The 15941-nt window shown below is 56.9% G+C and overlaps 4 protein-coding genes across 8 annotated transcripts in view; all 4 read right to left on the reverse strand.

Moving 5' to 3' along the window:
- Mvp (major vault protein) overlaps positions 1 to 4185 on the reverse strand; it is a 33558-nt gene extending 29373 nt beyond the window's left edge. The window contains exon 1 of the mRNA XM_023709836.1: positions 4080 to 4185. Within this exon, the coding sequence (XP_023565604.1) occupies positions 4080 to 4081 (2 nt within the window). The 5' untranslated portion in view covers positions 4082 to 4185. The remainder of the gene's footprint in view (positions 1 to 4079) is intronic.
- Positions 4186 to 4472: 287 nt separating this feature from the next.
- On the reverse strand, positions 4473 to 7374 carry Pagr1 (PAXIP1 associated glutamate rich protein 1). Its single transcript, XM_004622961.2, has 3 exons — positions 6502 to 7374; positions 6151 to 6233; positions 4473 to 4897 (listed from the first exon to the last, which is right to left on the reverse strand). The coding sequence occupies exons 1-3, from the start codon at positions 6981 to 6983 to the stop codon at positions 4698 to 4700; spliced, it is 765 nt and encodes a 254-aa protein (XP_004623018.1). The 5' UTR covers positions 6984 to 7374; the 3' UTR covers positions 4473 to 4697.
- Positions 7315 to 12016, reverse strand: Prrt2 (proline rich transmembrane protein 2). Of its 4 annotated transcripts, XM_023721829.1 has the most exons (4): positions 11007 to 12016; positions 9475 to 10436; positions 8982 to 9114; positions 7315 to 7442 (listed from the first exon to the last, which is right to left on the reverse strand). In XM_023721829.1, the coding sequence occupies exons 1-4, from the start codon at positions 11017 to 11019 to the stop codon at positions 7339 to 7341; spliced, it is 1212 nt and encodes a 403-aa protein (XP_023577597.1). In that variant the 5' UTR covers positions 11020 to 12016; the 3' UTR covers positions 7315 to 7338. The 4 variants fall into 4 exon arrangements, with proteins under 4 accessions (XP_023577597.1, XP_004623019.1, XP_023577531.1 ...); XM_004622962.3 differs by having other exon boundaries at positions 7436 to 9114; positions 11084 to 12016; XM_023721763.1 differs by having other exon boundaries at positions 7436 to 9114.
- A 99-nt stretch (positions 12017 to 12115) lies between these two features.
- Positions 12116 to 15935, reverse strand: Maz (MYC associated zinc finger protein). 2 transcript variants are annotated; one of them, XM_004622963.3, is made up of 5 exons: positions 15334 to 15935; positions 14919 to 14982; positions 14472 to 14643; positions 13495 to 13718; positions 12116 to 13190 (listed from the first exon to the last, which is right to left on the reverse strand). In XM_004622963.3, exons 1-4 carry the CDS (start codon positions 15702 to 15704, stop codon positions 13516 to 13518), a joined length of 810 nt encoding a protein of 269 aa, XP_004623020.3. In that variant the 5' UTR covers positions 15705 to 15935; the 3' UTR covers positions 12116 to 13190; positions 13495 to 13515. The 2 variants fall into 2 exon arrangements, with proteins under 2 accessions (XP_004623020.3, XP_023577778.1); XM_023722010.1 differs by lacking the exon at positions 13495 to 13718.
- Positions 15936 to 15941: the final 6 nt, after the last annotated feature.

Raw genomic sequence — 15941 nt, forward strand, 5'->3', positions numbered from 1 at the left:
AAATCCCCTTTTCTAATGACAAGGTTTTAGGATTTTTTTTTTTTGTGGAACTGGGGATTGAACTCAGGCCCTTGCCCTTGCCAGGGAAGCGCTTATTCCACTGAGCCATCTCCTGGGCAGTTTTAGGAATTTTTTTTAAAATTTTATTTGTGTGTGTGGCCAGCTCAGCCCACCAGGGGGGCGGGGCTGGCTGGCAGTGGTGCTGGGGATTGAACCGTGGTCCCTGTGCTTTGCTAAGCTTGTTCTAAGTAGGTGCTTTAGACCACTGAGCCATCTCACCAGCCCAGTTTTAGGAATTTTTATTCCTAAGAAAACTCTTTCCTGAGCTCCAGTCCAAGGGGTCACTCTGTATTACGGGAAACAGCTTGGTGACTCAACACAAGCTCTCCACAGCAGCTCTGTCAGCCCAGACACAGCTCCCCCTCCTTCCTCAACTGTTGCCAATAAATGCCCATCCTTGAAAACGAGGGTTGTGCAGGCAAGAAGCGACCCTTGCCCTAGGCTTCAGAGCTCGAGAGCTGCGAACTCAGCCATTCCGAGCAGCTAGCAGGGATCTTTTTCCCCAGTGCAGGGGCGCCTGCTGCGTTGCCCACGCTGGCCTTGAATTCCTAGGCCCAAGTCATTCTCCTGGCTCAGTCTCCTGAACAGCTGGGTCATCAGCACACCCTAGCACGCCTGGATTTTGGCTGGGACGCTTAGTCCTGCTCAGGTCTCATTCTGGACTGTATCAAGGTTTCCTGAAGACCCTGGAACTTGCAGTTGAACTTAATCAGGCATCGTGTTAACAGCATTGTTAGTGAACCATTTTAGTTTCCTGAAACCTGCTGGTTAAGGAGGCAAGTGAGCTCAAGATTAAAAGTTCAGGATAGAACTCTACCCTGGTTTCATAGCCAGAAGCAGTAATTGGATTCTAACCCTAGACAAGTACTTAAGGAGCTGGGCGGGACCGGGCACTGCCCAGGGCCAGGGAAAGTGCCAATGGCATTCATTGGTGAACATTTTCTGCAGTCTGCCAGTACCCACCCTCTACACCTGAAGGTCTGGGAGGGCATCAGCTAACAAGGAAGCCTGGGCACTCAGCTACCCGGGTTGTTCTTGGGCCATCCACTCAAGATGGCTACTCAGGGTCACCATGAACTGGCCTGACTCCTGCAGCCCTGCCTCTGGGCAGGTAGAAATAAGCAGGAGTTTCCTGAGAGCCACTTGGCACCCCATGTGACACGTAGCCTCTCCCTCAGATCATGGCAGTCCACCAGGCGGGGAGCAGAGGACACGGGGACTACCTGCCTCCAGCGCATGCCTACTCAAGTGTGCTGACCCACGAGTCAGCTCTGAGAGAAATCAAAATCACCAGCTGAGCTTCATCTCACTTTCCCTCCATGAAGAGAACCTCACTTGCTGGGCCGCCCCTTCTAGAAAATGGGCCTACTTCACCATCGCTCTGCTAACCAGGGAAATAGCTCAGCGGCACAAGTGCCTGCGTGGCATGCACAAGGTCCTGAGTTCAACCCCTGGAACAAAAAATAAATTAACAGCATCTCAAGTGCTCAGCCCACAGCCGGCAGCACAGAGCAGAGCAGTAGGAAAGCCTCCCCGTGTGGCTGCAAAGCAGGCTCTCAGCGGGGACAGCTACAGTGTTGGAGCTCAGGTCTGTAGGGCTAAGAGCAATAGTTCAGTCAAGCACCAACTGAGTTTCAAGATAGAGTCTTGAATGGCTGCTACAAAGTTACGTGTCATTTAGAAGATTTTGTTCCAATACTGGGAATTGAACAGAGGCTTTCACTAAACTACATCCCAGTGCTGTTTGTTAGAGACAGGGTCTCCCTAAATTGTCCGGGCTGGTCTCAAATTTGTCATCCTCCTTCCTCAGCCTCCCAGGGCTAAGATCATAGGGTGCACCACAAAGCGAAGTGCTTTAAATTATTTGCACCGCTAGAGATCCAACTCAGGGATTCAAGCATGCAGAAAGCACTCTCTCTACCTCTGAGCCATATTCAAGTCTTTCTTTTTTCTGAATTCAAAGATAAGGGTCTTTTGATGTTGCCTAGATTGGTCTTTAACTCCAGGGTTAAAATGATCTTCCTGACTTCGGCTCCTGAGCAGCAGGGACTACAATTGATACTAGTTGTGTACCACTTTTTTATTTATTTATTTTTGCAGAACCAGGGGTTGAACTCAGGCCCTCACGTTTGCCAGGGAAGCGCTTATTCTACTGAGCCATCTCCCTGGCCCCACCACTTTTTAAATGAAAAAAATTTATAGTAACATATACCTATACCCTTATGTACAGATAGGAAAATGATGTTTACCCCGTGTCATTATTTTATCCCTGTTCTTTGAGGGGGTACCGAGAATTTAACTCAGGACCTCAAACTTGCCAGGCTGCTGCTGTGCCAGAGCTTAATCCCCAGTCTCATCCTTTATTTTTTTATTTTTTAAATTTTATTTGTGTGCGTGTGTGTGTGTGTGTGTGTGTGTGTGTGTGTGTCCAGCTCAGCCCACCAGGGGGCGGGGCTGGCTGGCATGTGGTGCTGGGGGATTGAACCGTGGTCCCCGTGCTTTGCCAAGCTTGTTCTAAGTAGGTTCTTTAGACCACTGAGCCATCTCACCAGCCCCTCTTTATTTTTTGATATATGGTCTTGCTATGTACTTCAGCCTGGCCTTGGACTCACTATGTGGCCCATGCTGGCCTTGAACTCAAGATGACCCTCCTGCCTCAGCCTCTTGTCCTCAATCTTGAGGAATAAAATTCCCAAGGGATGTTATCTTCTCCCAGCACTCTGGAGACTTTATTCCATTTTCCTACTTCCTTCTATTAAATACAGCAGATCATTGTTTTGGACTGTATTTCTGCACTAGGTACCAACAGACTAGACTGAAAATCCGAATGAAGTCACTCATGCTAAAGTTCCACATTATCAAACCAAAATGAAGACATGCGGTCTTCCAGTAACTGAGGGGAAACGTGGTAACAGCCAGCTTCCCCAAATAGAGCAATTTAATCAAAATGATAATGAAGTTCTACTTTCTCACCATAAAAAAAATAAGTAAAAGAAAAACCAGGAGGTGGGTGGGGGAGGGGGAAAAAGAAAACCCAGAAGTAACTTGATGTTAACCATTGTCATTTTTTAAATTGTTTCCCTAGGGCCAGGGAGAGAGCTCAGCAGTGCAGGCATCTGCTTGGCAAGCACAAGGTGCTGAGTGAAATCCTAGTATCCCCCACTGCCCAAAAAAAAATTGTCTCCCTGTCCCTGCTGTCGAAGGAAAGTAACTTTGAGATGACCCATTCACCTGAGCAAGATGGTGGCGAGCACACACCCATGATGCCCGCATTGGAGTGGATGAGGCAGGAGTTCGAGGCCATCCTGAGATGCAGAGTATGAAACCAGTCTAAACTACATAGTAAGGCCCTGTCTCAAACAGAAGATGACCAATTTAGACGGCCAAGGTGGCCATGCCTGTAATCCCAGCACTCAGGGAAGCCTGCCTGAGCAATCTAGGGACCCTATCTCTAAATAATTTTTGGGGGGAACTGGGGAGATGGCTCAGTAGAATGACAGCTTCCCTGGCAAACCCAAGGGCCTGAATTCAATCTCCGGTTCCACCAAGAAAAATAATAATAATAATCTTTTGGGAGAGGGATCTTTCTGAGACAGGGTTGCACTATGCGTTTCAGGCTGGCCCCACTCAGCCTCCAGAGTGCAGGGGGGGGAACCACGCCCAGCCTCATAATAAAAAAATGGGAAAAGGACTCAGGAAGTAACTCAGAGTGAAGGCCCAGGACTCAATTCCTGGTACTGCCCCATCCTACTTCCCTGTGACCCTGCAGTCAGAAGCCTGAGGGTATTTTTTTTTTGGGGGGGTGTCCCAACCAACTGATCTACCTTCTTCAAATTCCGGAAAACTCCAAGGAAGCAAAACCTCCCATAGCAAAGCCTCCACTTTCTCCCTGCTCTGATTCAGAGAGGTCTTATCTACCCCAGCAGAAGGCCCTAGAAGGTAGGACAGGGCTAACAACAACTTCGGGAGGCTCAGAGACCCACCATTACGGGGGAGGAGAGGCAGCGAAAAGTACTCACATCTCCAAGAGTGGCTAGCAGCGGCGCTCCGCGAGGCGGGGGGGACAAGCTTGCTCGGCGCCGCGGATTACACCCGGGAGCCCAGCGGGGTGGGGCCGAGCCGGGGGCGGGGCCGGAGGGGCGGGGCCGGCGGGGGAGCCCGGGGCTGGGGGGGGGACAAAGGGCGGGGTGGGCGGAGGTAGTTAAAGGGCCAGTCAGCTGAGCCACCTTCAGCACTGGTCGCCCCTGAAGGCAAGGGCGCTTACTCCACACTCTGGCATTTCTGCTCGAGGGCCAGCTTACAACACTGCCTGGACATGCCCGAGCCAAGGGGACAGGGCAGATGCTGGCTGGCTGAATCTGCCTGTCTTACCTGGCTTAGTTTTCCGATTTGGGTCAATGAAATACTACCTCTCTACTTAAGCGCGACCGCACCTTTTATTTTAGAAAACCTAACCCAGGTCTCAAAGTAAGATGTTCAACAGAAGACACATACACACTCTTTCCTGCACGGTGCTGTGCTGCGAGCTTGGCTTTCCCTCTTCTTCCCAAGTTTCCCAGTGTCCGCTTAGGAGGGCGCCCAGGCCCCAGCAAGGTCAGTCCCTGCACAATGCCTCAGCAGCAGCAAGAATCAGTACTTCAGTATTTCCGCTGCCGGGGAAAGAGATTACTCCCCGAGGACCGGAGCGGAGGGCTGGCTGGGCTGGGGTCCTCTGAGTCTAGACTGAAGAGGTCTCTCCCGGTTCGAAGGATCTGTTCCTCCAGCTTCTTGTGGCGCTTCATGTCCGAGAGGACCTTGTCCAAGCGGGCCTCCCTTTTCTGGCTCCGAGCTGAGCTCCCTAGAGCAAGGAAGGTAGGAAACATGGAAGGGGTTGAGACAGCGCACACCACTGCTGCCTGGACTTTACTCACCAGCTGAGAAGCTGGGTTAACACCCAGGCTTTTGGGCCTCAATGAAAAGGCTGTGAGGTTTAAAGTTGGGCCACACACAGCACAGGCAATGAAGGTCTTAATGTGAAGACTGGGTAAGAGCAAACCAAGCAGGGGAAGGGCAGGTGTAAAGACCCTGAGCAGAAACAGATGTTTCAACAAGCAAGGCTGGGACTCAGATTCTCTATGTGCTCTCCCACTTCCACTAGAATCCTCTGGGGGAGGGGCCAGGGAGATGGCTCAGTGGAATAAGTGCTTCTCTGACAAGCGCAAGGCACTGAGTTCAATCCCTGGTTCCGCAAAAACAACAACAAAAAACTTCCTTTTGGGCTGGTGAGATGGCTCAGTGGTCTAAAGCACCTACTTAGAGCAAGCTTAGCAAAGCACAAGGACCAAGGTTCAATCCCCCAGCACCACATGCCAGCCAGCCCCGCCCCCTGGTGGGCTGAGCTGGCCACACACACACACACACACACACACACACACTCACAAATAAATAAATAAAATTAAAAAAAAAAAAGAATCCTCTGGGGGATTTCAAGTGCAGAAGTGACTTTTTTTTTGGGGGGGGTCTCTATGAGACAGGGTCTTGCTATGCAGTTCATGCTGGCCTTGAGCACACTTTGTAGACCAGGCTAGTCTCGAACTCACAACAATCCTCCTGCCTCAGCCTTCTGAGTGCTGGGATTACAGGTGTGCACCACCACGCTGGGCAACAAGGGTTTTAACAAACTGCTCTGGTTGCTGAAAGTGGAAGTGGGGACACAAGCGAGGTGCTACTGAAACTCGCCAAGCAAGTGAGAGCATGGCTGGGATAAAGGTCTGGTATTGGAGGTGGACAGGGCCTAATGGATTGGGAATGTGCAGCAAAGCTTAACAGGACTTGGCATGTATGACTGGGTAAAAGGAAGGCATGCGGGGTGGGAAACTGGGATGCACACAGTAGTTCAGGGATGTGGCTCTAGAAAACAACGACCAGGAGGACTTGGACTTCTGACGACTGGGAAACATGACAGAAGTATTGGTGGTGGTGGTGAAGACAGGGCAGTGACCTAAGCTAGAACAGTGTGGAAGTGTTTTCCTATAAACTGTGCGGCAAATGTGCAAACCTTCTTACGGAGGCGGAGGCCTTCATCTCCCAACTCATCCCCCTTGTCTGTACCTGGGGTGCGCCTCCGGTCGATTAGGGAGTCCTTCGGTGTCATTGGTTCATCGTCAAAGTCAAATTCCGTGGGTATGTGTGGTCTGGGACAGGAGGGGAGACAGACAGTAAAGGATAAGGGTAGCCCTGCCAAACACCCCCACACATTGCCCCAGTCTGCAGATCTTCCTTTTCTGCTCTCCACCCTCCTTCCACTTTCTAGTTTTTATTTTTTTGAGATAGCGTCTTGCTACATAGTTCAGGCTGGCCTGAAAGGCGCAGCGACCACGGGCCTCCGCCTCCCAAGATCTACCCTCGCTATTTCCTTCCGCCACCGGGGCAGGAGCCCAGGGGGCAAAGCTCTGTCCTCACTTTTCCTCTAGCTCTTCTTTGGCCTCCGGCTCCTCGTCGGATCTCTCCTCTTCACTCTGAGCTTCGGGCGTGGGCGGGCGTCGGGGCAGGATCTCCGCTTGAAGCTCCAGGGTGCCGTGAGCCGCTAGCAGCTCATAGAGCCGCTGGATTTCGGAGGGCGGAGGCATCCAGGCCTGCCCAGCCGTAGGCAGCTCCACCTCCTCATCGCTGCAGGGGACGCACCAGTCCTCCGAGTCTCCCTCGGCTTGCTCCTCCCTTCCCGCGCTGGAGCCGTCTCCTTTGGCTTCCTCGGCCCCCGACCCCTCACGCTCGGCCTTCTCCTGGCCTTCTACCCCCTCTTCCTCGGCCTTGCTGGCCGAGACAGAGGGGCCTCCGGTATCCTCCACCGCCAAAGCCTGGAGGCCGGAAGTCACTTCCCCTTCTTCAGACAGAGGCGCCGTTGCGGTGGCTGCAATGTCTCCATGACCCCGTGCGAGAGACATGGGCCACCGGGGAAGAAGCCCAGCAATACGGGAGACCCTGGAGTACCAAACCGGGGTGCCCCGCCCCAAGGGACTGGGTCCCCCAGGAGCTTTAGGAAATCCGCGGCAGCCAATCAGGTTCCAACAGCCGCCTCCGCGGCGAGCGCGCCCGCCCCCAGGAGGGGGCGCTCGAGCGCCCCGCAGCGGAGGGCCCCGCCCCGCCCCGCAGGCCCGCAGCGCCGCTCTCGGGGCGCCCGCAGAAGCCCCTTTCCGAGCTGCGGAGGGGCGGGCCCACTCTTCCCGCCTTCGCTCTGCCCCTGTCCGCGCGGGGAGCCAGCGCCCTCCGCCCTGACCCCGCAGCTCGGGCCACGTCAGCTCAACCGCCGTACGCACCTGGGCTACGACCCGCCTCCCCGGCTGCGCAGAGCGGCAGTACGCAGGCGCGCAGAAATGGCGCGGGAGGCTCCGCTCCAGTCGAAGCTACTTGGGAAAGGAAAGCGAGGGATGGCTTGCGCATGCGCAGGTGGGCCTCGGGCAGAGGCGGCTTCGCCCGCAGTAAAGATGGGGACCACGAAGGCGCATGCGTGTACCATCCAGTCGGTTCTGCCCGGAGGCAGAAGAACGGCGGGGCGGACGAACGCAGGCACTAACGTGAGCCGAGTCTCATGCAGTCTCCATTTATTGGTGTTTCAGACTCATGCAGCATCCAGCATACAAAGGGGAAAGTCAGTTTTATATGTCTTGTTTTAAAGGAATGTTAGTTTTTCTCCCCAACTTTTAAGAAAACAAAAACTCCGCCAACTCCAAACCGCGTCGCAGCTGGCTCTCTGCCTCCTCAGCAGGCTGTCGCGCGCAACGAACCTCCCTGGGCCTCTTAGAAAATAATTATAGCGCCTCCCCGCTCCTCTGTCGCTCCCAGCAGCGGGAGCTTTGGTCCCTTTTTTTTTTTTTTTTCCTTTTTCCCCCCCTTTCTTAGGGAATGGCCCGAGCCCCCCTTCCTGATACCTTCAAGCAAGAAACTCTTAAGGTTAAAAGCTCAAGTGGGTGGGTCGGCTCCTTTTGAAACCTCCCACCGAACCTTCAGGCGCTGAGACCCTCTCTCCTCCCTGGTGCATTTAGAACCGGGACTCCCTTGCACAAGTCCCCAGGAGAGGCTGGCTTGTCTCCTGAGACCCAAAAGGCGCGCAGGGTGGGGGGCGGGAGGGTCTGGGCCCCCAGCGAAGAACACTGGGCACCCGGGCCAGGGAGCCCTCTCCAAACACCACTCCACCTCCCCCAGCCTGATCTAAGTGCTGGAGTTCTTGCAGAAAAATGGTGGCAGGCAGGTGAAGAGGATGCTAAGGGATGAGGAAGAGGCAGAATAGGGAAGGAGGGCATGGAAAGGGGGTACAGATGATAAAGGGAGGAAGGAAAGGAATGGGTTAGATGCCAAGACAATGGAAGTTGGGAACAGGCCTGGGTTAAAGTTCTGAGAAATCGGGAGACTGGAAGTGCAGGGAGGCTGGAAGGGAAGCAGGGCTGCTGAGAACAGAGTTTGGGAGATGTGCAGAGAGGTTTCCACAAGTGCAGGGTCAGGGAGGCCAAGAGGCTGGAGGGGACCAATCAGCAGACAGAAGTGCAGGGAGTGGGAAACAGTGCAGAGAAGGGAGGCCTACGCTTGGCAGAGGAGCCTGGCAGGATGCAGGAGCAGGAAAGAAGCTGTAAACAAGTCCGCTCAGGCTCCCTTGGTCCCTAGGGATGGGGGCCAGGGCCATCGATTGGGCTCCCCCCATGGGAGGGATGGGCCCAAGGCAGCTCCCAACAGGAAGGAAAGTCTTGGAATGCAGGGCAGGGCCCCTCACTTATACACTGTGGGAGAGGAGAGGGAAGGACAGACAGAGACAGGGGAGGGAAAGGGGGGGAGACAAGAGAGACAAAGAAGTAGGGAGAACAGACAGGAGAAAGCAGGGGCAGGGGTTAGTAAAGCTGCCCTTGTCAACCCTTCCGCTCCTCCCCTGCCTGTCCCTGACCCCCACTCACCGCCTAAGTTGATGACGCAGGAGGCAATGATGATCAGGACCCCCCCCACCAATGCCACGATGCTTAAGAGCTTGGCCACTCGGCCCAGGCGCTGGGCCCCATCCACGTCCCCTTGCTGCAGGCTGTTCCGGGACTGGGGTTAGGGTGAGGGATGGACCATGACCATGGCCCAGGTCAGTAGAAGCCAGCCCAGCAGGGATCAGGTGAAAGTCGTCCAGAGAAGAGGCCAGCCCGTGGAAGTAAGGGAGGAAGAAGGACCGGGAAGGTCAGTGAGGCTGTGTGAACCAAGTGTCCGGATCCCTCCCACCTGAAGGGGTAGGCCAGCAGCTGCCGAAGGGTTGGGTCCTGGGGAGAGGCAAACAGTCCCATAATTTGGGGAGTGGGTCCATGCAGAGAGGGAAGGGAAGGCTCGGTCGCTTTGGGGGCTCTGACCTAGCACTGGCAGGAAGCAGAGAGCCACAGCAGACCTAGGTCAGGGTCCCCTGAGGCTCACCATAACGGCATAAGCGAAGGCCACGATGTTGACAGGCCACATGGGGCAGAAGCAGGACAGGATAGCAAGGATGATGTAGTCCCGAGGTTTCTGGGTGCCTTCACCCCCCTCCATCCCAGGCCCTGCCAACTGGGAGCTGGGGTGGCGGCTCAGACTACCTCGACTACCTCGGGGAGATCCTGGATGCCCACCATGAGCCCTTCCCATTCGGTCCTCCTCAACAAGCTGCTGCAGAACCCGGGAAGGAGCCCCATTTGCTGGGGAGGGTTTCGTTGAGGGGGGTGAGTGAGGTTGGGGGGCTGGGCCCTCCTCCCCATCACCAGCTTGCAGAGGGACCACTGCCCCATTCTCTTGCTTTTCCCCCACGTTCTCGGTAAGGATCTCAGGGGTGGGGTCCTCTTGGGTAGGGGGCTCTGGTTGAAGGACTGGTTTGGGGGTGGGCTGGGAAATTGGCTGAGGGTCTGACTGGGGCTCTGGCTTGGGAGCAGGTGCTGAGCCTGGCTCAGGTGGGGCTGCGGACGCCTGCTCTGCCCCCTGGTCTGCAGTAGGCTCTTTGTTCACTGCTGCTTTGGGTGCTGGCTCTTGGGATGCTTCTCCAGGGCTGGAGTTGGCCTTTGATTCCCCTCCTGGGCTTAAGCTGAGGTCTGTGGCCTGGGCTGTTTCTGGGTCCCCAGCTGGGGTCTCTGTGGTTTCTAGAGCCTGCCCAATATTGGGCTCCAAGTCCACAGGGGCTGCAGTTATGTCTGGGCCTGGCTGCGGAGCCTCTGGCTGGGCTGGGACCCCAGCTAGGATTGGAGGGCCAGTTCCAGCTTCGGAATTGCCAGGCCCTTCTCCCTGGGTCTCAGGACTCGCTTCCACCCCCTGCATCTCAGAGACCTCTGAGGGGCTGGCTGCCATCTTGAGATGGGAGAGGGGAGAGGGCCCCTGTGGGGAGGAGGGAACGGCAAAGGCAGTAGCAAATCCTAGAAGAGGAGGAGACAGGTTTGGTGTGAGCAGGGAGAGGGGCTCTCGGGACTGCGGAGCCCCACAGCACCAGGCACCTGTCTCAGGGTCAGCCTTGTGCTGTCTCTGGGAAAAGAAAAGTTAGGGTTTCCTTTGCCTTGGGGTTGGACCTCTCTGGGGAGAAGTGTTCTACTCCGTCTTCTGCTTGGGGAGCTCCAAGAAGATAAACCCGCTTATAAACAGAACCCTCCCCAGGCTCTCTCCCTGGTGCACCCAGCACGATCCAGACTTTCCGATCCTAGCAGATGCCAAAGCACCCCCAAATCAACAAGCTGTGCGGACACCACACGCTCTGACAGACTAAACCGGGAACCCCACATACACACCGCTCCTGCACCTCCCTGGGCTCGCAGGCAGGGCTGGTTTTCTTGCTGCGTGTTGGGTCACAGCCGCCCCCGCCCCTCCCTTAGGGTCCCAGACATCTCGGAAGTCCCTTCTCGACCGCTCTCTCGGGGATTCCCTCACCCTCGGCGGGCCTGCCCTCCTCCCCAAGCGCTGGGCGGCGCGCCCAGCACCACCCTCCAGCTCACCAGGCGCCCGCATTCCCGAGCATTAGTCTGTCTGTCCATCCCCTCCTACCCGCAGCCTCAGGTCCAGCCAACCTCACCTCGACGCCGGTCTCCGGACGGCTCCAGCCGCCGCCGCCGTTGCAACAGCCGCAGCCCAGAAGGGACGAGTCAGTGAGCGCTGGAGGGAGGAGACGGTCCCCTCTCCTCCGGTCCCCTCCCCTGCGCTCTGCTGCCGCTGCGCGCCGCCCCCGCCCCTCGCACGCCTCCAGCCCCTCCCGGCCAGCCCGAAGAAGCCGCGCGTGCCAGGCCCAGCGTTACCCAGGCAACGGCTGGGGACCACTATTGCCCCTCCCTGCCCCTACCCACGTGCACCTCTCGAGGGGGCACCCCCTTCCAAGATCCTCAGCCCCTCCCGCCAACGGTCACCAAGGGCCGGGGCAGAGAGACCAGGGTCTGAGATGAGATCAGGACCAGAGCAAGACAGGGCGGTGGCGCCCCTACAGCAGAGGGGAAGGGAGACGGGGCCAAACTTGGAAGACTGCAGAAGAGGAGCAAGGCGGGGTCTCAAGAGAAGGGAGCCTGCAGAATAGGAAGTCTTCCAAGCGACACGAGCACTAGCAGGCTCAGGAAAGGGAGCCTGGGAAGAATAGTGCACAGCAGACGCTGCGGGGACAGCAAAAAGGGTTGGTCCACGAGCTGTGTAAGGCGGGGCGCCATGCCCAGCACTGGGGGTCCGGTGCAAGTTCTTCTTACTGCTCTCGGTTTGGGGCCCGAATCCCTTAAAAAACTTCTCGAAGTACACCACCTTTGTGACTTTAGGGTGTGCAGATGTTGGGCCAGGGTCTGGAGTAGCAAAGAGTGGGCACGGCCAGGATATCCCAGCAGACTGGATGTCTAACTCCGGCCTCCTCAGACCTCGGAGGCTATTTTGGGCAGGCCCAAACTGGCTGGTTCCCTAGAATCCTTAAGTCCTTACCTCCTTTCCACAGCCCCTGGAGCCTCCCCCAACGGCCCGAGGGAGGAGGGAGGTCCCAGAGCCCAGTGCAGGGCAAGGTTCAGATGGCAGAGAAACCCCTTGGGGCGGGGAAAATTGCCCTTAGTGAGGGCAATTCATTGACCTACACCCAGAGCCAGGTTTTTATTTAAAATTTATTGTAACGGGGCCCGCGCAAAAGGGAGTGAAGGGTGGGAAACATGCAGGGGACACAGGAACACGATGACATGGCCAGGGCCACAGCTTCTGTCACGGGGTAAAAGGATGAAAAGAAAAGACCAGGGCTGGAGCTGGAGTGGAAGAGGGAAGGGCGAGACACTGTGGCTGCATTTCCCTGGCCCCCAGGAAGCACCTCTAGTCCCCATTTCCACTCCATTACCCTGGCCCCCTAAGATTCCACCTCCTATTCTGCCTCTGGCCCTAGTGGCTCCTTCTTTTGATCCCCTTGACTTTTTCCCCCCTTGACAGACTCTAAAGTAGGACGATGTTTAGGGCCTAACCCCAACAAGCCTATCTTATGAAGATATAACCTCTGCCTTCCCGGCTTCTGTCTCTTCTCAAACTCACTGTTCTCCCTCTTTAGAACAGTCTTTGATTCCTCTCCTTCCTCTCCTCTCTCCCCCTGGAAAAAAAAAAAGCACCAACTCCCCAGGGAGGGGCAGCAGACAGTAGGGGGAAGAGGACCAGAAGGAGGGGAGCAAGGACCACTGGAGAAGGCTCACAAATCCCTAGGAGGGCAGAGGGTCACAAGGAGAAGAGGGGATACGGGCAGTGGTCGCTCCTGTCCTTTAACACCCCTGCCCACTGTCCATGAGACTTCAACCCAAGTGAGGGACAGGTGTGTGTAGGGTCAGCTCTGACTGGGAGAGGAGAGGAGAAACAAATCGTTAAAACCTAGTGAGTTGCCCTAAGAATGCATTTCTTCCTCCATTCTTTCTGGAGGCTCCTTGGTTGGAGGGAACTAGTGAGGAGTTGGTAGGGAGAGAGACGGGGAGAGGAGACTGTACCAAAGGGCTTTCCTCCACTCCTCTCCCCCCACCAACCTGGAGCTCACCAGGGCTGGGAGGGAAGTGGCTGAGAGGTCACTGGCACCCCCTCGGCCCCAGAAAGGGCACCCACAGCTGTGGGAGGGGCTGCCACCGCTGCTGCTGCTGCCGCCGCCGCCGCTGCTGCTGCTGCCGCCGCCGCCATTGGACATACCTCACCAGTACCTGCAGTGAGAAACACCACCATCACAGCGCAACCTGAATGGCAAGAGCCATTATCCCTTTGCCCCAGACTACTTCCCCTGGGACACAGCCGTTGCTCACTTCCTATCGGGTTCCCAAAGCTCTGGTCTGCCTCCTTTCCTAGACATGAGGGAGTTCTCCTGAAGGGCCCTCCCTGGCCCCCAAATCTCCCTAACCTGAGCAAAAGATGGGTCTCTTTGGCCTTCCTAAGATCCCCTAGTGGGACCTTTGACCCCCGTGTCCCACACACCCCATCCTGCCCCCCCAGCCATGCCCCACGCCTTGCCTGGTGGGTGCGGGGTCCCCCTCAGCAGGTGGGCTGTGGCTGGGGGGCATCTCCCGGGACAGGGGGGGCGGCCCCCCCCAGATGGGTCTGCATGTGGCCGGCCAGCTGGGCAGGGGTCTTGCAGTGCACGCTGCACAGCTTGCACAGGATGCGGTCTGCCCGCGGGGCCTGGAGCCCGTGGTCCTTCACCGCGTGGATGCGCAGGTATGCTGCTGTGGTGAAGCCTATGGGGGGGGTTGGGATTGGGGAATGGGGGTCAGCCTGGTGGAGACCCCAGAGACGGGGTTGTTCTCCTAGGCTGGGGACAGCCTCTTCAGGTGACCCTGTCCTCCTCCCACATTCTGGTAGCCTGGGGCCAGCTACTCGGTTGGGGCACAGCCCCCCAACTTGAGGCTAATTTGGGCTGTGTCTATGCCTCAGCCTTGGTACCTACAGAGCTCATTCTACATGGCCAGTAGATCTCTCCTAGGGTGAGCAGACCTGATTCCTAGCTACTTGAACGGCAGACTCTCAGCAGAGACGGCTGTGTCCCACCTCTCCAGTGCCCCACATCTGAGCCCCGTTACTCAACGACCTTTCTCTGCTACTGGAGCAGGGTGTGTGTTTCTTCAACTCCTGCCATCGTACTCTACTTGCCCCAGGAACTGGAGACAAGAACTTGTGGCTGAACAGCTGAGACCTTGCTTACTGAGCCTCAGGCACTGGCTCTTGACCACTCCTTTCCCAAAGCATCCACGTCCCACTTCATTCTCCCCACAGACACCTAGGAGACTGACTCAGGTAGGTCATCTCCCCCAGCCATGTCACCTTATAATTCAGTAATTGTTCAGTTGTCCCCAGTGCTACTTTGTTTGCTTTCTAAAGGGCTCTAAATGCCACGAGCTCTTGGCTACAGCACCCTTAAACCCGCATCCATGGAAAGGCCACCAGCTGTGTGCCCCCCATCCCTAGCCCTCCTGGCATCTCTCCGCATGTACCTTTGTTGCAGAGCTCACAGACATGATGAGGGCCCTGGCTGTGCACCTTCATGTGGTCCGAAATATAAGCTGAGCTCAGCATCTTGCCACACACGTGACATGGCACCTTCTCCTCGTGTCGTACTGTGTGTGCCCGGAGTCGATCCTTCGTAGCAAAAGCTGCCTCACATTTCTGGGGAGGGGGGAGGGGCGTGGGGGGTGTCACAGGAGAGTTAAAGCTTCCAGGAGTAGGGAGAAGGGAGCAAGAGGTTAAAGGGCTCAGAGCCTTGGGGATCTTTGATCTGCAGGAAATGGGAGTGAGATGAGGCCTTGAAGAAGAAATGAGAGAATGGAGTGAAAAGGCAAAAAGAAGAGAGAGAAAAAGGGGGTCTGAGAGGCTGAACTCAGACAGCTACAATGAGGATCAAAATCGTGAAAAACCAAGACAGGAAGAGGCGGGCTTCCTACCTCACATTTGAAGGGCCGCTCTGTTGAGTGCACTTGTCTGACGTGACTGTTGAGGTGATCCGGCCTGGGAACATGTTGGGATGGGGTTAGGGCTGGGGTGCGTGCCACAAATCTGCTTGGCTTTCCACGCCAGGCTTGCCAAAGGGTTTCTCCCGAAGCTAAGCACTGGCCCGGCAGGAAATCCCGCCCCTCGCCCAGCCTCCTTTGCTCCCGCCCACCCGCGGGCCCACCCCCGCTGCCTGGTAACTGGCGAGGCCATCCGCTCTCCAACCCTGGGAGTGGCTTCCCTTCCCAGCGTCCGGAGCCGCCTCCCTCCCACCAGCCGGGGACCAGGCCACCTCCGAGGCCGCCCCTCCCTTCTTCCCTCTCTCCCTCCCCGCGGCCCGTGGCCCGCGGCGATGAGGCCCCTGCACACCGGGAAAAGCTCTTGCCACAGTGGGAGCAGTTGTAGGGCTTGTGCACAGCGCCGTCATGTGAGCGCACGTGGTAGCTCATGCGGTCCTTGCGCTTGAAGCGCTGCTGGCACACTGGGCACTGGTAGGGCTTCTCGTCCGAGTGCGACAGCTTGTGCCGGTTCAGGTGGTAGACGTCGCGGAAGGCCTTGCCGCACATCTCGCAAGCGTGGTTCTTCCGGATACGCTTCCCGGAGGCCGTCGTGGTCACTACGCCACCTGCAGCCACTGCGGCCGCGCCCCCGCCGGCAGCCGCCTCACCCCCACCCCCGCCGGCTGCGCTCAGTTGGGGCACGCTCAGCAGGCTCAGGGGCACCATGGTGGGCATCTTCATGGCACCCGAGGGTACCCGACCGGCCTTGGCTCCCGTATGGATGGCCTCGTGCCTGCGGAGATTGTAGCCGTTCTTGAACTCCTTAGCGCACAGAGCACAGATATAGGGCCCCTTGTTCTTTGTCTTCTTCTCCAAAGCGGACGCGACAGGGGCCACGGCAACCGTCGAGGTGGGGGCGACGACGGCGGTGGCGGCGATGGTGGCGGCGGCGGCGGGGGGCGCAGGCTCGGCGGCGGG

This window comes from Octodon degus, unplaced genomic scaffold (genome assembly GCF_000260255.1).
Source record: "Octodon degus isolate 3935 unplaced genomic scaffold, OctDeg1.0 scaffold00001, whole genome shotgun sequence".
Taxonomy (NCBI): Eukaryota; Metazoa; Chordata; class Mammalia; order Rodentia; family Octodontidae; genus Octodon; species Octodon degus.

Bases quoted from the DNA above. Each gene is read 5' to 3' on its own strand.
- Pagr1 (XM_004622961.2), bottom strand. From the start codon at position 6,983: ATGTCTCTCGCACGGGGTCATGGAGACATTGCAGCCACCGCAACGGCG. The intron at 6,234-6,501 runs GTGAGGACAGAG...CTCCTGTCCCAG, and splicing joins AAAGAAGAGCTAGAGGAAAA to ACCACACATACCCACGGAAT. The intron at 4,898-6,150 runs GTACAGACAAGG...TCCTTGCTCTAG, and splicing joins CGACCGGAGGCGCACCCCAG to GGAGCTCAGCTCGGAGCCAG.
- Maz (XM_004622963.3), bottom strand. From the start codon at position 15,704: ATGAAGATGCCCACCATGGTGCCCCTGAGCCTGCTGAGCGTGCCCCAA. The intron at 14,983-15,333 runs GTGTGCAGGGGC...ACATGTTCCCAG, and splicing joins TGTGGCAAGAGCTTTTCCCG to GCCGGATCACCTCAACAGTC. The intron at 14,644-14,918 runs GTAGGAAGCCCG...CCCCCTCCCCAG, and splicing joins AGCGGCCCTTCAAATGTGAG to AAATGTGAGGCAGCTTTTGC.
- Prrt2 (XM_023721763.1), bottom strand. The intron at 9,115-9,474 runs GTGAGCCTCAGG...CCCTAACCCCAG, and splicing joins CCTTCGCTTATGCCGTTATG to TCCCGGAACAGCCTGCAGCA.